This window comes from Taudactylus pleione, unplaced genomic scaffold (genome assembly GCF_031769625.1).
Source record: "Taudactylus pleione unplaced genomic scaffold, aTauple2 ptg000244l, whole genome shotgun sequence".
Taxonomy (NCBI): Eukaryota; Metazoa; Chordata; class Amphibia; order Anura; family Myobatrachidae; genus Taudactylus; species Taudactylus pleione.
In genome coordinates this window covers 8,990,916-9,017,200 of record NW_028284646.1, presented here as the reverse complement: position 1 = coordinate 9,017,200, position 26,285 = coordinate 8,990,916, and the positions used below count along the sequence as shown (strand labels likewise).

Sequence of the window (26,285 nt, the reverse complement as noted above, 5' to 3'; positions counted from 1 at the left end):
AAAATGGCTGTGCATCGACGCTTCCCATCCAACCTGATGGAGCTTGAGAGGTGCTGCAAAGAGGAATGGGCGAAACTGCCCAAAGATAGGTGTGCCAAGCTTGTGGCATCATATTAAAAAAGACTTGAGGCTGTAATTGCTGCCAAAAGTGCATCAACAAAGTATTGAGCAAAGGCTGTGAATACTTATGTACATGTGATTTCTTAGGTTTGTTTTTTTTATTAAATTTGCAAAAATCTCAAAAAAACATTTTACACGTTGTCATTATGGGGTATTGTGTGTAGAATTTTGAGGAGAAAAATTAATTTATTCCATTTTGGAATAAGGCTGTAACATAACAAAATGTGGAAAAAGTGACGCGCTGTGAATACTTTCCGGATGCACTGTAACTCTCCCACGGATGTGGCATGTTCTGGGTCTAAAACTCTTATGTCTGAAGCTGTTATACCAAGAAAAATGTATATATATTTTTTTTTATCTATTAGCACATATAACTATAAATATCTTTAGGCCAATGTTACCCACTTCTTGAGTATTAAAGTCTTCATGCATAAAGAGCATTCACCATAAAGCACCTTTGATATTGCCTGAGAATCCTATATGGCCTATCCAGAACACTTATAATGCCAGTCTTCTCCCATAAGTTAGATGTACGTATAGTTTTGAAGGAAGGAGGACAAAATCTGGAGGTGCTCTGTGCAAAAATATAAATATTACATCCAAACTCTTGCCACTCTTTCATTAAATTTACCTTTCAGTTTTTCCTATAATTACTGTTCACTTAATGGCTTAATTAATCACGACCATAAGGAACCATCGCAACATTATTATTACATGGGACTTTTGTGTTTTGAACATTTTTTTCTTAAACAGGGAAAAATGTTTTGTTGAAATGTACTTCATGCTTCTGGAAGGAGCAAAATGCAAATCAAATTTAGAGAATGAGATCTGATTTTCGTCAGTTCAAAGCAGGTGAAAAAAATGCAAGTGCCTTGCTGTGTGGATGTTGGTATGCATCTTTTTGCCTAGCAAGGAAGAGTAGTAAAAATATTCACTTTGCCTTTTCAAGAATTTCCTCTGCATAGTGAAATCCCATTGTTACACTACACCACACACCTGAGCTCCTACTCTCTGTTCAAGGTGTTGACTTGGCCTCCAAATTTCCCAGATATCAATCCATATACCACAGGACACCTTCAGAGATCTTGTGGAGTCTATTCTTCAACAGGTCAGAGCTGTTTTGGGTGTATATGAGCAGACATTACCGGTTCACAGTTGTGCAGAGGAATTAGATGCCCCATTCTTATTTAAAAAATAATTGAATGATTAAAAAAATTTCACTTTTGAAAAGTATCACATGATCTACAATATTTGGATTTTTTTGAAGGACCACCAATTGCCTTGTTGTTCCCAAGGCCTAGGAGTAGCCATTGCAGAACACCTAGGAGTGCCCTGCACTTGTTATTTATCTGCTCTTGAGGAAGGGATAAAGCATACAAGCAGGGTTGTAACTAGCGGTGTGCGACCAGTGCTGTCATATAGAGCGCAGGGCTCTATGGGTGGTGCCATTGCTGCGCTATGGCCCTTGCTTCTGGCTAACATGGTGACTGAAACAGCACCCTGCAATCAGTAACGCTGCGGCAGTGCCGACAGTGGCGTCCTTTGGACACTACAGACCTGCACCCTGCTGTGTATACATCTGCATGGAGTGTCTTCTAGATGCTTCTATGCACTGACGCACTTCTGGATGCTGGCTGGCCTTACCCCCTATGTGGGACATCGTGGCACAGGGGGCAGGGCTGCTACAGGGCACATTAAAGCCCTGTTAAGTATCCCCTATATGTATCTATGGGGCTTGCAGCATATATCAGAGTTATCTGCTGCAATTCCCCATTTTCCTCACAGCAGAAAGTACAGGGCTCAGAGGAGAAGGGTCCCAGTAATGCCGAACCATCCTGGCAGACCCCCATCCTATTCTTTTGAGTATTCACAGAAGAGCAGGGGCTTCAGTGGGGTGGAACCAAACATGGGTTCACTAGTCACCATCAAGTACTAATTTAGGGTAAGGCTCAACTTCTTAGTTTCCAGAGGAATTATAAAAAAACAACTGACTCATATAAGCAAAGTGAATGACAAATAGGCGCTCCCACCTATTGAGTAGGAATCATGCATACATAATCACAAATCTGTATACACACATACTGTATGCAATGTCAGTTTTCTGTATATTCTTGAATCCTTATTTTCCAAATGCTTTGTATTTTGAATGACCTGTGTTGTCGTATAAAACAAGAAAAGAGTTATTATATTATATTATAGTGTAGTCCTATGGAGATTGAAACACCCAAAAATACTTAAGTGATTTTTGAAGAAAACACAAAACCGATGTGTATGGACCTAACAGCTGAGGGCCTGATTCATTACGTATCGCAACTGCGAATGCAATAGCGATTATGCACACAGTTCAACTGCGATAGTATACTAATTCATTGCGATCACTATGCCGCCGCAGCTCAACTTAAGGACGCTGTTCAGCAAGACTGCAAAACCATCGGTACAATCGAGTAGCATCGCAGCCTCACGCACACTTGCACAAGCTCTGACCTTACTCAGGAATTGCTAACTTTATCGTATGCTATGAGGCCTGTATAGTAGTGACTAATTTATGCACGCCCCTGCAATGGCGTTGAAACGCACTGGCACGCCTGCATTTCGCCAACCTCCCCAAGTCACCTCCCACAATCGGCACTTCCTGTCAAACACTCTGCGATGGGTCTGCGTAGTCACTGCGATCACAGTCTTGATTCCAGTGGCCGGTTCATGCACATGCAATGCGATGTATGCGCAGAACGCAACAATCAGCCGATTGCTTGCATATTAGCAACTGTGATCCTTGCTGAATCAGGCCCTGAGTGTATTAATCAACTCCCCCTCGTGAAAATGTACTTTATAGATGTAAAATGTAAATAAGCATTTAAGCTGGATCTTTTCTCCAGAACGTTTACAAGTGCTCCTCCCTGCATCATGTATTTGCTATTCAGCCTGGAGTCTGATTTTCTCCAATCCTGTCCTGGAGACTTGGGGGAGTTATATGATCTGGCGATATGGGGACTAAGTGGTAGTGAAACTACCGGTTCCGGGGGCTGCACGCTGGATCTCACGATGCGTGTGAGATCTCGCGCATGCCCAGTGGAGCCAGCCTGAAAGGGAGACACAGAGCATCAGCACTAGGCTGATGTCCTGTGTACTCAGGCAGGGATCGCCGGAGGAGGGAGTTTTCACTCCCCCACTACGGTAGATGAGATGTTCATACATCTCATCGGTACAGCTTCTTGCTTTGCTTCGGTAGAGAGGTGAAGCAGGAAGAGTTATAGCGGCACGATGGGTGCCGCTAGAATACATTTACCGCTTGGGCCCTTATGTAAAAACCTGAGAGTTGCAGGAACTGGAGCGATTCTGCTGATGTAGCCATGTCATAACAAGGGGCCGGGCTGCTGGAAGGAGAGGATCGAGAGGAGCTGTGGAGGAGAAGCAGCCAAGGTAAGTGGCGGCTCTAGGGCGGGGAGACATGCACTGGGGCTGGGGGGTAAGGCTGAAACATGCACTGGGGCTGGGGAGGGGAGGTCTGAGACACGCACTGGGGCTGGGGGGGGGAGGCTGAGACACACTGGGGCTGGGGGGAGAAGGCTGAGACACACTGGGGCTGGAGGGGGAAGGCAAGGCTGAGACACGCTCTGGGCCTGGGGGGGAAGGCTGAGAGACATGCACTGGTCCTGGGGGGAGAAGGCTGAGACACACTGGGGCTGGAGGGGGAAGGCAAGGCTGAGACATGCCCTGGGGCTAGGGGGGGAGGCTTAGACACGCACTGGGGCTGGGTGTCAAAGGCTGAGACACACTGGGGCTGGAGGGGGAAGGCTGAGACATGCACTGGGGCTGGGGGGGGAAGGCTGAGACACACTGGGGCTGGAGGGGGAAGGCAAGGCTGAGACACACTCTGGGGCTTGGGGGGAGAAAGTGGCTGACACGCTGGGGATGGTGGGAAAGAGGCAGACACGCTGGGGGTGGGGGGAAAGAGGCTAACACACTGGGGCTGGGAAACATGCTGGAGGGGAGAATGATGCTGACACACCCTGGGGCTGGGGGGAGAATGAGGCTGACAAAGTGGAGACATCAGCCAAAATTTTGCCTAGGGCACCGAATTGGCTAGGGCCGGCTCTGAATCTCTAGCAGGCTATTACGCCTCCGGGCAGCACTCCAGGTTGCAGGGTGCCTGTGCAGCAGCACCGCTTACACACCCCTAATTACAGCTCTGTCTATGTGTATGGCTTTGTCATATGTATACATTTCTACTCGAAAGGTGGGAGCACTTAAGCTTTATAGACTAATCTATATGAACCATGATTGGGATGAGATGGCACCATGTGTATATGAAATGACAGCACCCAGAGGAGCGCTTTGTATATCAATTTATATTATTGAAAGCAGGTGATTAATCTAGGGGGTTATATTATAAGAAAAATTGAGATGAGTACGTATATGATGGTATTATGATAAACAATTCCAAAATACTTACGGGTCTATTCATTATCACTTAATTTCTACAACAGCAGGTGAAAATTAACATTTTCACCTACTTTTGGAGAAATTAAGTTTTGGGGCCATTCAAAATAAAGGTAACGTAGGAGATATCACAGATATCTCCTGCTTACCTTTCTCTCCCTATGTGGTCCGTTGTCTCCACACACTAGTATGGGGACCTAACTTCATCACGCTCCGAAAATACAATATTTTCAGAGCTTGACTGCAGGAGCATTCGCCATCTTCAGATGGCATTGGCTCCCGCACACTTGCTCCTTCCTTATAGGAAGCGGGAAGGAGTCCTGGGTTGCGAAGAGGGAACCTCTCTGATTCCTCCGCCCCTGTCTGGCTCTTTCCGCCAGATGCCAGGGCTTGGCAGTGCTAAATTTCACTGCTCCGAAAGGAGCAGTGACAACATTCAGGGAGATAGCCGATTTTTGGATCAGCTGTATCTCCGCTGGAGCAATGATGAATTGCTCCGGTGCTCGCCACGAGTTAGAATGTTAATTATCTGAGTCCGTATGGACCCCAATAATTAACATAATGAATCAACCCCTTAATCCCACATAGGAAATTGTCACTTTGCTATTTTACCTCTAGATGTATGTCAAACCTTTAGATAGATTTCTGGATAGATTATTTTAGAATTATAATATGTAATATACTTTAATTTTTTCCAAAATAGGAAATAATTTATTAAAATCACTTTACATTTACCAATGTATTTTTATAACACAAAAGAGATAAGAGAGTGCTCCTGATTGGCCTCCTGGCTATTTACTTCATTTCACTTCAGGTGCATCTGTTCCATTTTTTATTTTTTTTTTATGATTTCCCATTGGATTATATCATGTTAATACAGTATGAAGCTGTTAGTCCACAATGTGACTCATAAAAGTTATAACTAGGGGTGAGCGGGTTCGGATTTCTGAAATCCGAACCCCCCCGAGCCCTCCCGATCCGAGTCCGATCCGAGTCAGGCTCGACTTTTCCCGCCTGACTCGGATCTGAAATCGAGGCAAAGCGTCATCATCCCGCCTTCCGAGTCTCGCGGGTTTTGGATCCTATATAAGGTACCCGCGTCGGCGCCATTTTCTCACTCGGCTGTGGACAGTGAAGAGGGAGGGTGGGAGTTAGGGCTGTGTAGTGTAGTGTAGTGTAGTGCTGCTGTTGTCCACTACTTCAAAGTCCATAGGGGCTGGCTGTGTTGTGCTGTGCTGCTGTTGTTAATAGGGGCTGTGTCCACTACTTCAAAGTCCATAGGGGCTGGCTGGACTGTGTTGTGCAGTCAGTTCTCCATAGGGGCTGTGTCCACTCCAAAGTCCTGTGCAGTGTCCCAGTCCTAAAGGGGTGCTGTAGTGTTGTCCAGGGGGTGCTCTGTCCATCAGGGGTGCTCCCCCCAAGTGCTAAAAAAATAATATATTTTCTGTGTTTGTGAATTGTGTGCGCAGTAGCCGCACGTGCATCAACAAAGTAGTGCCAAGCGTGCGCCTGTGTCATAAGTAAAGGGCCGGCTGGCTTGACCGTTAAGGGTGCTGTAACCCCCGAAAGTACACTCCAGTCCAAACCAAAAAAAAAATTATTTTCTGTGTTTGTGAATTGTGTGCGCAGTAGCCGCACGTGCATCAACAAAGTAGTGCCAAGCGTGCGCCTGTGTCATAAGTAAAGGGCCGGCTGGCTTGACCGTTAAAGGGTGCTGTAACCCCCAAAGTACACTCCAGTCCAAACCACAAAAAAAATTATTTTCTGTGTTTGTGAATTGTGTGCGCAGTAGCCGCACGTGCATCAACAAAGTAGTGCCAAGCGTGCGCCTGTGTCATAAGTAAAGGGCCGGCTGGCTTGACCGTTAAAGGGTGCTGTAACCCCCGAAAGTACACTCCAGTCCAAACCAAAAAAAAAATTATTTTCTGTGTTTGTGAATTGTGTGCGCAGTAGCCGCACGTGCATCAACAAAGTAGTGCCAAGCGTGCGCCTGTGTCATAAGTAAAGGGCCGGCTGGCTTGACCGTTAAGGGTGCTGTAACCCCCGAAAGTACACTCCAGTCCAAACCAAAAAAAAAATTATTTTCTGTGTTTGTGAATTGTGTGCGCAGTAGCCGCACGTGCATCAACAAAGTAGTGCCAAGCGTGCGCCTGTGTCATAAGTAAAGGGCCGGCTGGCTTGACCGTTAAGGGTGCTGTAACCCCCGAAAGTACACTCCAGTCCAAACCAAAAAAAAAATAATTTTCTGTGTTTGTGAATTGTGTGCACAGTAGCCGCACGTGCATCAACAAAGTAGTGCCAAGCGTGCGCCTGTGTCATAAGTAAAGGGCCGGCTGGCTTGACCGTTAAGGGTGCTGTAACCCCCGAAAGTACACTCCAGTCCAAACCAAAAAAAAAATAATTTTCTGTGTTTGTGAATTGTGTGCGCAGTAGCCGCACGTGCATCAACAAAGTAGTGCCAAGCGTGCGCCTGTGTCATAAGTAAAGGGCCGGCTGGCTTGACCGTTAAGGGTGCTGTAACCCCCGAAAGTACACTCCAGTCCAAACCAAAAAAAAAATTATTTTCTGTGTTTGTGAATTGTGTGCGCAGTAGCCGCGCGTGCATCAACAAAGTAGTGCCAAGCGTGCGCCTGTGTCATAAGTAAAGGGCCGGCTGGCTTGACCGTTAAGGGTGCTGTAACCCCCGAAAGTACACTCCAGTCCAAACCAAAAAAAAAATTATTTTCTGTGTTTGTGAATTGTGTGCGCAGTAGCCGCACGTGCATCAACAAAGTAGTGCCAAGCGTGCGCCTGTGTCATAAGTAAAGGGCCGGCTGGCTTGACCGTTAAAGGGTGCTGTAACCCCCAAAGTACACTCCAGTCCAAACCAAAAAAAAAATTATTTTCTGTGTTTGTGAATTGTGTGCGCAGTAGCCGCACGTGCATCAACAAAGTAGTGCCAAGCGTGCGCCTGTGTCATAAGTAAAGGGCCGGCTGGCTTGACCGTTAAAGGGTGCTGTAACCCCCAAAGTACACTCCAGTCCAAACCAAAAAAAAAATTATTTTCTGTGTTTGTGAATTGTGTGCGCAGTAGCCGCACGTGCATCAACAAAGTAGTGCCAAGCGTGCGCCTGTGTCATAAGTAAAGGGCCGGCTGGCTTGACCGTTAAAGGATGCTGTAACCCCCAAAGTACACTCCAGTCCAAACCAAAAAAAATTATATTTTCTGTATTTGTGACTTGTGTGCACTGTGGCTGCACGTGCATCAACAAAAGAGCAGCGCCAAGCGTGCGCCTGTGTCCCATAAGTAAAGAGCCGGCTGGCTCATTTCTTAAAGGGTGGTGTAACCCACAAAGTGCACTACTCTCCAGCAAAAATAAAAAAATATTTTCTGTGTTTGTGTGCGCTTTAGCCGCACGTATATATCAATATAACATAAATGGAGGACCAAACTTTCTCCGATAAAAATAAAATAGGGAAAGATCAAGAACCACTTCCTCCTAGTGCTGTTGCTGCTGCTGGGAGTTGTTCATCATCCCAGAGAGGAAGTAGGAACATCACTACTTTTACTAAACAATTGACCCTCCAACAGTCCCTAGCGATGAGGATGAAGTACGACAGCAGTCATCCTGAAGCAAAATGTATAACTGAGGCCTTGACTGCTATGTTGGTGTTAGACGTGCGTCCGGTATCCGCCATTAGTGCAGTGGGATTTAGACAATTGATGGAGGTAGTGTGTCCCCGGTTCCAAATCCCATCTAGATTCCACCTGCATCCTCAAAGCAGCAGCGACAAGCGTGCGTCTGTCTGTTAAAGGATGGTGTAACCCTCAAAGTGCGCTCCACAAACAATAAAAATATTCTTCTTTTTTGTGTCTTTGTGAATTGTGTGGGCTGTAGCCGCACTTGCATCCTCAAAGCAGCAGCGACAAGCGTGCGTCTGTCTGTTAAAGGGTGGTGAGACCCTCAAAGTGTGCTACACAAACAATAAAAATATTGTTCTTTTTTTTTCTGTCTTTGTGAATTGTGTGGGCTGTAGCCGCACTTGCATCCTCAAAGCAGCAGCGACAAGCGTGCGTCTGTCTGTTAAAGGGTGGTGTAACTCTCAAAGTGCTCCAAAAAATAAAAAACTATTTTTTAAATGTGTTTGTGACTTGTGTGCGATGTAGCCGCACGTGCATCAACATAGTAGCAGCGCCAAGCGTGCGCCTGTGTCATAAGTCAAGGGCTGGTTTGGACATCTGGTCCGGACTGAAGGACGTGCCAACAATTTCTGACAAGTCTACTGTCACTGCATATGATACTCAAAGCAGCAGCGACAAGCGTGCGTCTGTCTGTTAAAGGGTGGTGACACCCCCAAAGTGTGCTACACAAACAATAAAAATATTGTTCTTTTTTTTTCTGTCTTTGTGAAATGTGTGGGCTGTAGCCGCACCTGAATCCTTAAAGCAGCAGCGACAAGCGTGCGTCTGTCGGTTAAAGGGTGGTGACACCCTCAAAGTGTGCTACACAAACAATAAAAATATTGTTCTTTTTTTTTCTGTCTTTGTGAAATGTGTGGGCTGTAGCTGCACCTGCATCCTTAAAGCAGCAGCGACAAGCGTGCGTCTGTCTGTTAAAGGGTGGTGACACCCTCAAAGTGTGCTACACAAACAATAAAAATATTGTTCTTATTTTTTCTGTCTTTGTGAATTGTGTGGGCTGTAGCCGCACTTGCATCCTCAAAGCAGCAGCGACAAGCGTGCGTCTGTCTGTTAAAGGGTGGTGTAACTCTCAAAGTGCTCCAAAAAATAAAAAACTATTTTTTTAATGTGTTTGTGACTTGTGTGCGATGTAGCCACACTTGCATCCTCAAAGCAGCAGCGACAAGCGTGCGTCTGTCTGTTAAAGGGTGGTGTAACTCTCAAAGTGCTCCAAAAAATAAAAAACTATTTTTTTAATGTGTTTGTGACTTGTGTGCGATGTAGCCACACTTGTATCCTCAAAGCAGCAGCGACAAGCGTGCGTCTGTCTGTTAAAGGGTGGTGACACCCTCAAAGTGTGCTACACAAACAATAAAAATATTCTTCTTTTTTTTTCTGTCTTTGTGAATTGTGTGGGCTGTAGCCGCACTTGCATCCTCAAAGCAGCAGCGACAAGCGTGCGTCTGTCTGTTAAAGGGTGGTGACACCCTCAAAGTGTGCTACACAAACAATAAATATATTCTTCTTCTTTTTTGTGTCTTTGTGAATTGTGTGGGCTGTAGCCGCACTTGCATCCTCAAAGCAGCAGCGACAAGCGTGCGTCTGTCTGTTAAAGGGTGGTGTAACCCACAAAGTGCGCTCCACAAACAATAAAAATATTCTTCTTTTTTTTTCTGTCTTTGTGAATTGTGTGGGCTGTAGCCGCACTTGCATCCTCAAAGCAGCAGCGACAAGCGTGCGTCTGTCTGTTAAAGGATTACATCGGTGACAGCATCCAAGTAGGCATGTCAGACAGTCCGTACCTGTACTGGCAGGAAAAAGAAGCAATTTGAAGGTCCCTGTACAAACTGGCTCTATTTTACCTGAGTTGCCCCCCCTCCAGTGTGTACTCCGAAAGAGTGTTTAGTGCAGCCGGGAACCTTGTCAGCGAAAGGCGTAGGAGGTTGCTTCCACAAAATGTGGAGAAGATGATGTTCATAAAATGAATTATCAACTCTTCCAGGGAGACCAGCCTCCAGAACGTACAGAGGGACCTGTGGTTGTGGATCCCAGCGGGGATGAATTAATACTCTGTGAGGATGAGGATGTACACAACACTGAAGAGGGTGAGGAATCGGTGGATGAGGACGACATCTTGCCTCCGTAGAGCCAGTTTGTGCAGGGACAGATTAATTGCCAGCTTGTTTTGTGGGGGCCCAAACGAACCAATCATTTCAGCCACAGTCGTGTGGCAGACCCTGGCGCTGAAATGTTTGGTTTGTTAAAGTGTGCATGTCCTGTTTATTCAACATAAGGGTGGGTGGGAGGGCCCAAGGACAATTCCATCTTGCACCTCTTTTTTTTCTTTGCATTATGTATAGTTTGGGGCCTAGTTTTTCAAACTGCCATCCTGTCTGCCACTGCAGTGCCACTCCTAGATGGACCACGTGTTTGTGCCGCCCACTCGTATCTCTTAGCATAGTCATCCAGCTACCTCGGTGCAACCTTTTGGATATAAAAACACTATTGTGAGGTGTGAGGTGTTCAGAATAGACTGGAAATGAGTGGAAATTAAGGTTATTGAGGTTAATAATAGCATAGGAGCAGAAAAACCCACAAATTCTGTGATTTTAGCTGTTTTTATGCTTTTTTAAAAAAAAATACAGATCCAAAACACAAAACCCAGAACCCAAAACACGGAAGGGTGGTTTTGGCAAAACCAATCCAGATCCAAAACACGAAGAAAGATCCAGATCCAAAACCAAAACACAAAACACGAAAAGTGGCCGGTGCACACCCCTAGTTATAACTATACAAAATTACCAGCTTATGAACATTTTTGTTGCGGGACTTAAAATGGTGATATTTACACAATAAACCTGAGTTTGCCTTTAAAAAAATATTACTGCTTTAATCTCACCCCAAAAAAACACTGAATGTGATTTTGTAAAATCACACCTACTTTCATCTGTTAAAGATCCCTGCTGGTATTGTGGGAGGTTATTAGAGCTGCCCAGCTGTACCAATGACACTGATATAGAACCAACCATACCATCCTCTACTTTGCATGAAACCTCATAAACACCAGATGCTTAAACAACTCACACACAAAACACACAGTTGTTTCTCTCCTTTGTCACTGAGGTGGGAATTCTGCACCATCTTTCTGCTTTTCTCATCCCTCCTGCTACATTGCTTCATCTGTGCTTCCATTCTCTCACATAACCCTGATCTCTGGCCTCATGTCCACCCCCCAACATATTATACCAGCTTCTGACCAATAATACATTATAACTGTCTATACGGTATACCTGCTTTAGCTTCATACATTTTACAAGCCTGTGCAGAGACGTATTTATCAACATGTGTCCCTATACACAGTACATTACACCAACTGTTGCTATATCAGCCTGTGCCTCCAGGCCATGTCGTACACAGTACAGTAATTAATGCAAAAGTATTTTAGTTCTTACAGAGAATGAACATGTAGGTGCCACATATTTATGTCTACAAAAGTGGAGCCATGAGCAAGACACTCACAGGCTTGGGGCATTAATGGAAACAAGGGCATTAATCAAACCTATTTTCACAAGACAAAAAAAAAACAATGTAATTGTTATTTCACCAGAGCCTGCAAAGTTAATGAACAAAACTGCAGGGCATACAATCTACATTATGTCCTGTGTTCCATAACATTCCTAAGAGCTGTAATTTAGTTTGTTGAGCGCATATAAACTCATTTGGCTTTGGTTAGATACAATTGACATTGGCATATAGGCTTCTTGTACATTGTCAAATGTGTCTGCTAACATGTTATTAGTTTGCTGGGTCTTTCATTGTATTCTTTAAAAAGTATCATACAAATGCAGCTAATCTATTTATCAAATAAATCATTTTGCTATAATAATAATAAATGTTATCGTTCTGATCATAATTATTTATTTTGACGCCAGTCAGCTGGATTTTTCTTCGCATGTCGCAAACATTGTGAATTACTGGGCTCTGATGTGAGTAGACTCCATTAACCTGACAATTTTTACTGATGAGCTTTACAAAATCACTAGATTCTAAGGGTTGTTTACAAACTGGAAACACTAAGGAAACATTTTTATTTTTGTATAGTGAATTGTGTACACGCTTTGCATAACCATGTGCAGTATTGTCACCCATTGTACGAATGTGCAGGCAGACAAAGAGTAAAAATGGCACTATATACATCCTCTAAATTTATTACAACTTTTTATTTTGAAAATAAAAATATTACTTATTTGCAGCTCTCATGAGAAAAATATGTAAATGGAGCAAAAGTACATCAATGTATACAATAGCTAATAACAGTAATCTTCACCTAACAGATCATATAAAGACAAATAGCTTTACATATGAATGCATAGTATCCAGCATTACGTTTAATACAACATCTTGGCCCCCATTTACTAACGAGTTTTATCACCAAAACGAATGATAAATTTCACTGTGTATGATAAATGATGCTCCAGCCAACCAGCTCCCAATGGTCATTTTTCTAACAGTTGACAGTTAGGAGCTGATTGGCTGGAGCACTATTATCATTTATTATACACAGTGAAATTTATCACTCATTTTGGTGATAAAACTCGTTAGTAAATGAGACTACTTGTCTCAAGCACAAAATCTTGTCTTTGCATTTGGCTACATAATAAATATAATATTTTCACAATATTTCTTAGTCTAACATACACCTTATTAGTTTCATTTTTCTGTTAGTCCCATGACAATAAATCACATTAGCACCAGACTGTAGGAACCCTGTATATTATTTAACACCCTCAGCATAGTGACTGGACAACCCTTTTTGCAGATTTCTCCAAATTTCATATCTGGAAACAGCTGACAGCAAGACATATGGGGGTAAATTTACTAAGATGGGAGTACTATTAAGAAGTGATGTTGCCCATAGCAACCAGATTCTACTTCTGATTTATCTAGCACCTTCTAGAAGATAATACCTGGAATCTGATTGGTTGCTATGGGCAACATCACTTTTTAATAGAACTCCCATCTTAGTAAATTTACCCCATGGAGTGGAGAAGGGATTTATCGTGAGGTCTATTGCTGGGTACACATTAGATGATGTGAGTACTCGGCAGGTGCGGTGTCACTATATATCGGATGGTCCGTACACACTGCACAATCTGGTGTATGACCGCCCAATATGTCGTTCCCCCCGCCACATCCAGAAGCATGGTATAATTCGCCTGCACTGCAGGCAGATCTGAAGATGTGATGAACGACACACAGGAGTGCACAATAGTATGTACACACTGGACGATGTGGACGATTTATCGTTCCAATTCACCCCAAAATTACAAATCATCCAATATATCATCTAGTGTGTACCCAGCTTAAAGTTGGTCTGTTCTTCCCTTCATTCTTTTTCTCTCTTACCTAAACTAAGAACTCTTATAATATTTGTGCAGTTTATTGAACTTTACCCTTAAAGCTAATTACACCTGGGGGATATGTACTAAGCCTTGGAGATAAACATAAAGTACCAACCAATCAGCTCCTAACTGTCATGTTAGAGACTGTGGAGTCTATTTACTAAGCAGTGTTAGTAGACAGAGTGAAAAGTGATAAGAAAGTGATAAGGTGCCAGCCAAACAGCTCTCAACTGTCATCTCACAGGCTGTGTTTGAAAAATGACAGTTGGGAGCTGATTGGCTGGCACCTTATCACTTTCTTATCACTTTTCACTCTGTATCCTAACACTACTTAGTAAATAGCCCCCTGTGTTTGAAAAATGACAGTTTGGAGCTGAATGATTGGCACTTTATCTCTTTCCACTTTATCTTTCTCCAAGGCTTAGAACATATACATTCTAAGGGTTCTATTTACTACAATCCGCATATTGAATGCGGATTGTAGTGTGATATTACCGAGTGAATTCGCATTGCAAATTCAGGCAATATCACAGGGATTTACTATAAATCCCTTGCAGGGACAGAGCTTGTGATAAAGCTCTGTCCCTGCGGATCCCATCCGCACTCTAGTCGCGGTATTTTCGGAAAAAATAGCGCGACTAAGAGCCCGCGCATGCGCCGACCCACCGTCGCTGCTACCCCCCACCGACGCTAAGCCCCGCCCCCCACGATCGCGGACCCCCGCGACCCCCCGCCCCCTTCATTACACTTACCGGCATCCTCCTGGCCTCTGGTGATCTTCTTCGGGCTTCCCGATCAGGTGATCTCCCATACTGCACTGGGACCCGATCACCTGATGACCGGGCCGCAGTGCACTATGGCAGACCAGCTGACCGGAGAGGAGCCATCACCGGAAGCCCAATCACCGGTCCCTGGATTCAGGTAAGTAAAAAAAAAAGTTTCAATTTTTTTTTCTTTTTTTTACAGCAATCCAGCTTGCGGTCTGTTTAGACCACATAGCTGATTACTGGTACCGGCTCCCGCCTCTGCTCTCCCCGTTAGAGCAGAGTGGGAGCCCGGTAACCGGGGGAGACCCTGGATAACGCCACCTCCAGGTGGCGTTATTATCACAGGGCTTCCCCCTGTATTTTTTTACAATTTATTTTTAGTAACTCTGGTCGGATCACATTTCCCATTACAATTATGGGAAATGCGATCTGCTTTACTAAAAATAAGTGATACTAGGGGTTGGAGTAGAATTTTACTAATTCTACTCCAATTGCCCTATAATAACTACAGGTGAAACTAAAATAATGTGAAAAGGGTGTGAAAACACCCCTTTTCACTTTATTTTAGTAAACATAATGTTAATAAATAGAGCCCAAAGGGTGTAACATACAGTACAATATACATAACGTCATAATAATAATAAATGGCAAAATCTGCTTATTTTTAAATATAACTAAAATAATGTTAATTTCCACACAAACTGTTAATATATATTTCAAGATGTATGTCTACACATTTAAATAACTTGTAGCTGTCCAACTGAATAAACCATTGATTTCACTTACACAGTTGATTAACTATTCTCCAATGTTCTGAAGTCAGATGTGGAGTACAGTGGCTGGAAAGGAAAGCAGGACAATAAATGTTAGCTAGAATAAAGAAAGGCCAGAAGCAGTCCGTTTGGTGCACAGTTTAATACATAATTGTAGAAGGATACAGGGTGGTTGAGTTGAGAATGGCAGAAGGCAGCAACAAATAGCAGAACTAGATCACAGGTCTGAGAATAATTATCTTGCAAGGAAAGCAGTGACAGTATATGGCTTATATAGGTAGTCAGCGGATGGCCATAAAACATGTAAAAAGTTAGGAAACAAGTAAGAGTGAGCCTAGACATAGAGCATAGCCAAGGAGCTGCCCAGCAGCCAGAATGCAGCAGTCTCTGGATGCAGGAGAGCTAGGTTCAACACTGGAGATCATTGGAGTTTCTGTCCATTTGGTCAGACTGCTAGATATATTACATTTCTTAATATACTGACAAATTAGTCATTGATCATTATCATTCACAAAACAATGTAATCTTCAGGAACCCATAGCATGGATTTGTAAAGAATCAACAATCTCCAGAAATATGCTCCTCATACAGATTAAGGGGTCTATTTATAAAAGGAACAAAATGTTTGCCCCCAGATATTTAGCTGGAGGAAGTATATCATTTTGTTTCTCCATATATGCTATCATACAAAATGCAGAAAACTCGCAAATTTCTCAGTCTTTTCTTTGCATTTATCTGCCGCCCCCATAGGCCACAATGGGGGCTTAGCCAGTCTGTAATTTATGAAGATAAGAAAAGCTGCTTCTCTCATCTGTTGTTCTCTAGATGGCATTTTGCTTACCTGGAGACCATACGATTTCCATCACATTCTATATAATGTTTACTGTGCATGAGCAGCCTCATCAGCTTGTGCATGCACATGACATGCCCAATAACACAGAGGGGTCTAGTTACTAAGCAGTGTTAGGAGACAGAGTGAAAAGTGATAAGGTGCCAGCCAATCAGCTCCTAACTGCCATCTCACAGGCTGTGTTTGAAAAATGACAGTTGGGAGCTGATTGGCTGGCACCTTATCACTTTTCACTCTGTCTCCTAACACTGCTTAGGAATAAATAGACTCCAGAAACTTAGAGCGCATGCACGGCCTACCAGCTCTCGCATGCGCACGCTACTTATCCTCATTGAAGAAGACTTTTGCATTTGAACTGTCATTGCAGGGCACTAAAACCCTCACTGAGACAGGTGGTTTTTGAATGGTCTGCCTCGGCAGGTGTATTGTGGTAATATACCCATCTGTTGTGCGAACAAAGCAGATTACATTCCTCCCAATTTCACAATTATCATCAAATAGACTATGGACACTAAACATGGCACAGGATAATACATGCATGACAATGTATTTTTCTACTATTAAATTCAACATTTTATGGTCTATGTCTGGCCCAAAACATTGTGATTTTGAAAGCATGTCTGTATTGTTAATGCAACATAAGAGGATAGGGATGAAATCATACCCATTTGTTCTTTAGGAGTCACACTGAAGCTGCCTGCCTGAGTTACCAAGCTTGCTCAGCTTCAGTACAATAAACACGTGACATAGAGTTGTCACATCTGTGGTTCAAAAATGTACATGATGCTATTAAGAGACATAATTACACACCCCAGAGAATAGTCTCATCAATCTGCTTCATGCATCTGCTTAATTTTTCTTTCACATTACAATTTTGATGGATTTACTTACACAGAGTTGTTAATGGTCATTTTTTTATTGTTGCTTATTTGTTTGGTGTTTGCACAGAATTGTAAGCTGGGTGGGCAATAAATCATTAGATGTGATTATAGACAGCACAAGATCACATCATACATGCAGAACGTAATGGTTGTTACTTTCAGTACGTGAACACACAGGACATAGCTGCATTGGTCTGTATTGGACTCAAAACTCAGTTCAAATTTGTGAAGTAAGTTGCTATAAATTGTACAGACTGATGGACTGAGGCAGAGTGAGTACTATGCTAGTGTCTGCATGCCCAGAAAAGGGGCACCTACGCGCCCATATCATAGGTGTGCGCTGGTTCAGAGGTGTAGGCAAAAAACCCCCAACATCGGCTAACCCACTGTAACTCCCATTCTGAAATAGGCTAGCCCCCATAACCCTCCCTTACAAGACATACGCTAACTTGCCCTAACTCCCCCCTCGACTGGGAATACAAAAGCCGCTCACCTCCTTGGGTCATACACCACCCGTCCTACCCCTCTGCCCCCGAGGCATACACTACCCGCCCTACCCCTCTGCCCCTTGTGACATACACTACCCACCCTATCACCTCTGGCCCCTGGGGACTTACCCCACTGTTTAAAATCAGACCCCAAATACGCCCTCCCTTTCTCCATCATTAAAATTATACAGCAGATTGGTCTCCACCCTCTCTCATTAAAATTATAGGAAACTTTAAGCCGCACTAAAAATTAGAACAGATCTGCGTCTCTTCTCCTTCATTGAAAATCATAGCACAGTTCTACCTCCATCATTAAATATCATACCCAAGAACTGACATTAAATCCCAGATCTCATTAAAAATCATTCTCAAAATCTGCAGCCCTCCACTCATTAAAATCATACCACAGGCTTGGCTATACCACTTCCATCATTCTTGCTGTTTTCTGTTTCCTCCTTCTCTCCTTTTCCCTACTTCAGTTAAAATTGAGAAGAACATATTTTGTATTTAATTGCTATATTTATTAGTTTAGATTTGTATTCATGACTCATTGTTGTTCACCAATTCTGTTTGCTCTATGTCTTTCTCCTTATAAAATGTTAATTAAAAAAATCATACCCCAAATCTATATTAGATTAGCAGTCTTCAAACCACTCTTCCTCACTGAAAGTCATACCCAGATAAGAACCCCCCCCCCTTAAGAAATCAGACCTAGAATCTATGGGGCGACCCAATAATTTACTTGCAACCTTCTGCCCCAATCAGTGTGTGGAGAACCACTGTGATTAACGGCTAGTCAGATCCATTCATGAATCAGCATTCTAGCAGCATAACAGCAGGCTGGATTCTACATGAACATCTCTGGTGTTGGGAGACAGGAAGGAGATGCTGCTCATCTGCTCTGATTGTGTTTAGAAAAAGCAGTACTCAGGGAGGCCAGAGAGTATTATCTGCCTGCTGCCAGGGGCGGATTGGGAACCTAAAGTGGCCCTGGAAAAAACTGTGAAAGTGGCCCTATGTGCGCGCATCGGAGGCAAGCCCCCAAAAAGTGGGTGTAGCATTGTGTTAAGGGGTGTGGCCTAATGTGAAATGCCATGCCGGCAAGCCACTTAAGTCATGCTGGGGGTATGCCCACTGCTCCAGGAGCTGATGGGCATGCCCACAGTCCCTCTCTCCAGTGACTAAGAACATCAAGCATGTGAATGAGTATTTTCTTACCTATATGATTTCTCTGCAATGGGGAACCTCTGAATAAATTGATCCTCCCTGGACAGGCAGCATCTTGAGTTGGTATTCACTATTCATGCAGGAGATCACATGGTCTGGAAGCCGCCTGTTTGTGTCGCAATAAAGCCAATGTCATCATCATGCAACATAGGTTCAACCAGATAATACAACAGAAGTTTTGGGGCAGGGCAAAATGTGAGTTTCCCATATCAAACAATTTTATATTAAAAAAATATATTTGCTCATTTGGTACCATTTGTATAAGTAATATGGTTTCATTATAATTGTTGTCTTACTGATGATTACTGTCCTCCAGTCTTTTCTTCTAATAGCACCAGCGGTCCTACTATCCTCTATGTGTGTCTCCAGCATCGCCTTGGTGTGTCTCCCGCCCATCCCCCCTATGTGTCTCTCCAGTGCCACCTCCTGCTTCTCTCCAGCACCATGCTTCTGTGTCTCCCAAATGCCATCACCCTGGGTCTCCCTAGCACCATCCTCCTGCCCTAACACAGAATAGCCCCCCTCCCCCACAGACAGTGCTAGGGGGAGATCCTCATCTCTCCCTAGCACAAAATGACCCCGATCCAGACAGATCATTATCTCCCCCTAGTACAGAAGACCCCCTCCCCCTCAGATAGATCATCATCTCCCCTAGCACAGAATAGCCCCCCTCCCCCTCAGACAGATCATCATCTTCCCTTAGCAGAAATTGACCCTGATCCACAGACAGATCATCTCCCCCTAGTACAGCAGACCCCCTCCACCTCAGACAGATCATCATCTCGCCTGGCACAGAATAGCGTCCTCCCCCTCAGACAGATTATCATCTACCCTTAGCAGAAATTAACTCCCTCTGGCACTCCCCCACAGACAGATTATCTCTTCATAGTATAGAATAACTCCCCCCTGCCACCCCTCTCACATCATCATTAATCCCCCCAAAGGCCCCCAACCCAGACATCCCCCCCTGATACAGATGAAAGGTACCATCTCTCCAGACTCCATCCCCTATCAGCCCGACTTGTCATATCACCTGACATGGTGAGTCCTGCATGCTGCAGGTCACAGTGCCCATGGTAGTGACCAAGTCTCCCAGGCAGCCAGCCCAGCCCCATTGTCCTCACTGCACTGTAAGCCGGGGATCTCATGATTTTTAAATAAACCCCCAGCCAAGGTATTCCTGAATCCTGGACTGTCTACCAGGCACTTCAGCCAGCCTGATTGTCTCCTCTCCACTCTGCCCCCTCACTCTGCCCCCTCCCCATGCTGTGAAGTTAAACTTTAACTTCACACTTCACAGCCTGGAGAGGGGACAGAGTGGAGAGGAGACAATTGGGCTGACTGCCTGGGTGCCCCCGGCCCATGTAACTTACCCCACACCACCCGTGGACCCGCGCCAGAGCACTTCTCTTCACAGGGGCCGCTGAGTCTGATACAGCACGGCAGCAGGTGTTCTGGGTGGGGTTTAATAGGACAGCTTCTTCTCACGATAGAGGCTCAGGCTTGCCGCGGGCATCTGACAGTAACAGGCAGCCGGGCTCCCTGTCATGCTAATAAAAAAAAAAGGCAAGGGTACGCGAGCAGGGGGCGGGGCCACAATTGAGAAGCAGCTCCACAAGCCAATCGGCCCACTGGGATTTTTCCCACAAAGGATAAGGGCCAATCCGCCCCTGCCTGTCGCCCTGCCACCAGGCAAGTGCAAAGCACTAAAATCGTAATGACTGGCACATTGCCCCCCTGGCCCAGCAGGCACCTGATTTCTATAAGAACACATAATATGAATTACATTTAGCAACAGATAAGAACAGTGATACTGTTCTGTTGTTTATAATATATAAAATTAACTTACTGGAAATGATACATAATGAAACATTGTACTGAACAATTGTGTATTATATACATGGAATAATGGTAGGGTAGGGTAGATGCTCAGATTAATACCCTGCATAGAGAAGTATTGTACACTCATCAACATACTTATATAATTCTATTTACCCACAGCTCTATTTAACCCCTTAACTGTGGACGATCCTACTCAGCTTCTTCATATATACTAAACCTGTCGTCCATTGTGAGGGGGTATAAAAAAAGACTCCCTAAAACAAATGCACCTTCCCCACCGCATGACCGGTAGGTTCAGTGTAAAAAAAACAATGAATGAAAAAGGTGGGGGAGGGAATTGCACTCCCTCTATCTCCAGCACCATATTACATAAAAAGATGGGGGCATGCTCATTGGAAACCCAAAACTGTTTGTTCCATTTCATTAAAAAATAATATAAAACATTCCCAATGTAAAACTCACACAGAAAAAAACATAAAAACTAATACAGATATGCCCAGCTATGTTGTTTTATGGCTCGGTGAATTGCGCCACATATAGTGCGAGACGTGTGTTCGCAAGCAGATACGCGCACTGCGTGTGTGAACGCGCCTCCATAGGAATGCATGGTGCGATCACAGTGCATGCCATAGCATATTGTGGCATATGCAATCGCCGGGAATTGCATGGCGCGAAGCCTGCACACGTTTGTGGCACAACCAGCCACAATGTAACTGGGTACGTCTGTACACTTACACTATCAATTAATGCAAGCAAAAAGCTTACTGTACTAAATAAACTGAAATAACTTAAAAATAATGTACAAGTTAAAGTAACCCTGAGATAATAAATTGAATATGAACACCCGTGCCACATTAATGTTAGCAACTGGAACAAAATTAGTTATTACATACATTTTCTTTACTTAATAGTACAAATTAACAATGGATTATCTTTCCCTGTGCAGCACAATATAGTTTACTATAAGATTATGCATAATTTTTCTACACTGAATATTACAGGAATGTTCTTACAGATGTGTCCACATACATACATCTAGCCTCCTTGCGTGTTAAACAGACCATGGCTTGACTTGGTAGCACCGAACGTCTTTTCATGCAACTTTTTCCTTTAAAATGTGTCATGCCTATATTCTGTGTGTCTATGCGGCTGTATCTGCATGTTAAAGGCTACTTTACAGTGTCACAGCAGCTGATTCTGTAATGTAGTATTTTGTATGCAGTCGCACACAGAATATAGGCATGCCGCCAGGGGCGCCGAGAGGAGGGGGGAGCGGGTACAGATTACCGGGGCCTGGGCTTCTGAGGGGCCCGGCGGGGGCCCGGGTCCAGCGCCGCTCCCCCTCCCTCAGAGCAGCCCAGCACACAGCGCGTGCTGAGCTGCAGTGGAGACTGCTCGTGGCTGCTGAGCAGCAGCCACAGCAGTCTCCTATGCCTGTGGGGGGGAGCGATCACACTGATCGTGCCCCCCCTGGCTTTGAGCAGGGCTGAGGGGTTCCAGAGCGCCCCCCTCCCCAGCGCGCTGCAAATCTTTTTTTTTTTTTCGGGAAGGGGGCGTGGCCACGCCTCCTGCGATTAGGCCACGCCTCCTATTACCCGGGCCCGCCGCGGCTCTCAGCGGGCCTGCATGCCGCATAGCATTTTAATCAGCGTAAGCTGCTTCTGCCTCCTATTCGCATTGTTTTGTGAATAAAACACATCTTAAGGGGAAAAGTTGCACAAAAAGATGCTCGGCGCCACAGAGTCACATGGCACTCGCGTTATGTGTAACGTGACTTGTAGCCCATGGGGGTTGGGTAAGGGATGGCGGTGCTTGGGATCCCGGCGGTCAGAATACCGATGCCGGCATCCCGACAGGGTTAGGATACCAACACTTGCCAGTGGGAATCCTAACCCTCCCCCTCTCTACCCTAACCCTCCCTCCCCGGTGCCTGAATCTAACTTCCCCCCTAGTGCCTATAACAAACCTCCCCACCCCCTTACCTAACCCTCCCCCCTTAGTGCCTAACACTCCCCCTAGTGCCTAACCCCTAACCCTCCCCCCTTTCCACAGTACTTACTGTTGGGATGCTGGTGGTCGGGATTCCGACACCGGCATTCTAAGTGTCTACATCTTGACTGTCGGGATACTGACCGGATCCCGTGCACGGAGGACAGATGTATGTGCATATAGCTACTCTTGCCTTGCCAGATGTGGAGAACTTCCAATAAAATTTGACCTCTTGGATCCTCCTTTCCAATCCTAGTGATTCTGCTGGTATACATCACTCGGGTTACTGGGTACAGAAACTAGGCCAGTTTCCCACTAACATGGCATTTGTGTTTTTTACCACTAGTAAAAATAAAAATATGAGTGAAAACTCATTGCAAATGCAAGTGTGTTTGATATGTATTTTACTAGTGCTTTGAAATCACTGGAGGTACCGTAGTATTCCCACATTAACTGCATGTGGATAGAGCAAGACACTTTCTGGAAAATACAATGAAACGCAGCGAAACATTAGTAATAATGCAAGAGGTTTGCTGAACTTACGAACAAAACGGGTTCTGTCTTTAGACTCATTTACATGCAAGCAAAACACATGAAATTAATGCCAGAACTAAATGTGTTTTCTAAGGAGGGAAAAACACTATTTGAGTGTTTTGTTTGGCAAAGCATAACATTCTATCAGTGGTTCTCAGTCTGCACAGTGCTCGAGAACACTATTTCGTGCACCAGGGAACAAATCAATATCCATTATAAAGAGAAAAAGATAAAATAGCATTTTTTTAAAGATAATGCATTCATTGAGACCATTGCTCCAAGCCAGACATCAATTCATTTTTTGTTACTGATGAATCTTTAAAGTTTGTCACCAGTTTTCAGTATTTTTTATTTAAAAAATAAATAACAATTATAATGTATACTTTAAAAGAGAAATCCTGTTTTTGTTTAGTTTTGTTTTACCCTAATTATTAGTAATTTTCAAAATATATTATTAACTTGTATGCTGACATCTGGGGGTATATTGACTATGGTTCAATTTTGACTTCTGTTCGATTTTGCATTCGATTTTGGTTCAAGTTTTTATGAAGGGAGTTACTAAAGGTCAAACCGAATGTCGAATCGAACAAAAAAAGGAATTTGGAATGAAATCGAAATTCTGAAAATCATCGATGTTTTCACATAGAGGACAATAGGATCACTTAATTTACTAACATTCAATTTGTAAATCAAATGAAAAACAAACTCAAACTGGAACTGCAAACCCCCAAATGAATAGAAGAACTTCATGCATTAGTTTTCAGCATGATCAGTTTGATTTCACACAGGTACATGCATACATCAGTGAGATGCATGCATGTATCTTACTGTAAAAAGCTTGTAAAGAGTTAATGTTTAAAAAAAAAATTACGTGGGGTTCCCCCCTAAATACACAACCAGCCATGGACTTTTCATAGCCAATCCTGGTTGTGTAAGTACAGGGAAAAAATTGCGTAGGGTTTCCCTGTACTTAGCACAACCAGCACCAGACTCTGATCCGGTCCAGGTTCTGGAATTAAAGGGGAAAAAATGTGTAGGGTACCCCTGTAATTTCCGCAACCAGCACCGGACACCTTTTTGGGGTTCCCAATCACATTACTCCTGACCGCTAGTCAGCCCACCCGGGGATCCCTGGGGAGTTGGGGACCCCCCCAATAAAGGGGTCCCCCTCTCCAGGGCGCCCCAGGCCCAGGCTAATAGCCCGGGGCTATCCCCGTGGTGGGTGGCGGGTTGATAGTGTAAGTGTAGTGTAAAAAAAGACTAGCAAACATTGGGCCTGATTCAGATCTGGACGGTATCTGCAGTCCTTTCACAATTGCCGATGGTTACTAATCTGCGCATGCGTAAGCATCGCAGTGCGCATGCGCGAACTACACTGCGCAATTATAGATCCATCACTCGCCCAGCAAAACCAGCCCAGCAGAGTGAGTGACAGGAAAGGCCGTTTGTGGGTGGTAACAGGGGCAGTCCAGTAAAAACGGGGGAGTGGAGGTGCGAACGCAGGCGTGCCTGAGTATTTCAACGCCGTTTTAGAGGCGTGCATAATTAACAGGCAGCGTCATAGTACACATCACCAGCCATTTTTTTCCTCTGTTTTCCTCGCAATACTTGCGGGTAAAAATAATCTACCACAAGCACTGCGTTCACATTCGATAGTGGTCAATGTACCAATGTTTTCACAAACTTCCAGGAGATGACGTGGGGCAGTGGGCGTCTCTGCATTCGCTAAGGGGAGTCTGCACACACAAAGTGACCGCTCATACAGGTACGATGGGTGTGCTTATGCCTTGGTGAGCGATTGCTCCCCGCCGCGTAAATTTCAAATATTTGCATACGCATCATGCGAGCGTACGCTCATAGCAACCGGGTCTGAATCAGGCCCATTGTCTTTACGAGTAGAACTGCAGGTCCCAGCAAGCCTCACCCACATGCTGGTACTTGGAGAACCACAAGTACCAGCATGTGGGGCATTAAGACCCTGGTACCTGTAGTTCACCTGTAAAGAAATGTTTAAATGAGCACAATACACACACATAGTGACAGTATAGTTTTAATACATACATACACACTCACACACACTCGCCCTCTCTTACCTGGACTGGTCCCCTGATTCCTGTAGGCATCCTTGGTATTCGTAAAATAAAAAATGAGAGAACCCAACCCACACAACAGGTAACAACCACGATATTTGTTACCTCCTGAATGAAGAGCTCAGACACGGCTTTTCCCTTTGTAGGGCCATGTCTGAGCGTTCATTGGCTGAGAAAGGTCAGCCCCCGCCTCTCTCAGCCAATGAACGGCTCCCACCATTGAAGTCAATGGTGGGAACCATTCAATGGCTGAGACGTCAGGGTCCTAGCTGAAGGGGATCTAGCTGCAACCCTGCCTTCACCCGCCCTTCCCCCCTCTGTGTGTCCTTACCTGCCTGTCTCAATATTCCTGGCACTCATACTGCCTGTCACTTACTACTACTTCTAAATAATGTTTGTGTCCAACTCAAAGTTAAGCCCTATGAAGAGGGATCCCGCCCCCCTCTATAGACCCCACCTCCTCAACAGACCCCGTCCCCATTAGGGCTGCTTCCATATATTTCCTTGGCTAGATATCGTCATTCGGAATGTGTCAATGTTTTCAATATGCTGACCTAATTGTATGTCATTGTTGACATATTGTTTGTCGACCTATTGTCGATCTGACTACTGACTGTTGACCTTCTAAATGTCTACTCCCTGACTGAATACCTTTGGAGGCATCCACTTAGTTTACACATTTATAATCTACACAGGGTCTCGGATTAACTTTAGATGTTTTTTTTATTAATTATTTTTTTCTTGACATTCTCTTAATGCTCCGTTCTTCTGTTCAGATCTGGGAAAGATCCGAAGCGCAGTCGGAAGTGCACAATTACTGATGTCTCAGAAGTTTCAGCAATTCTATTGGCTTTGTCAGCAAAATCTGGTAAGTCAATATTGCAAAACTGTACATAACTGATAATAATGTTCCTGTTTTCCCTATGTCTAACCAATCTGACCTTTTAAAACTTTAAAAAAAAACTAGTAAAAAAAAATCTTTGTGCTACCACTTTTCATGACGAAGTATAATTATTATGAAACACTTTGTTTAGTTCATAAAACTACCTACAATACAATACAATTACATTTTATTGTTCTCAGTTACTCATGGTCTGTATCCTTCCAATCTGTTCACTTATCATGTTATAGGATGATAGAACAGCTGGGCACAAAATCATTATAGGAGGCAATTAATAATCATTAACATATCTTGGTGGAAATCGGTGGACATTTGGTGGA

The 26,285-nt window shown here is 44.2% G+C and overlaps 1 protein-coding gene across 1 annotated transcript in view; it reads left to right on the top strand.

Annotated features, from left to right (window-relative positions):
• The window catches only part of DLGAP2 (DLG associated protein 2), a 415,366-nt gene that overhangs the window by 373,399 nt on the left and 15,682 nt on the right, over window positions 1-26,285 (top strand). Inside the window, exon 9 of the mRNA XM_088479755.1 lies at window positions 25,841-25,932. Within this exon, the coding sequence (XP_088335881.1) occupies window positions 25,841-25,932 (92 nt within the window). The remainder of the gene's footprint in view (window positions 1-25,840; window positions 25,933-26,285) is intronic.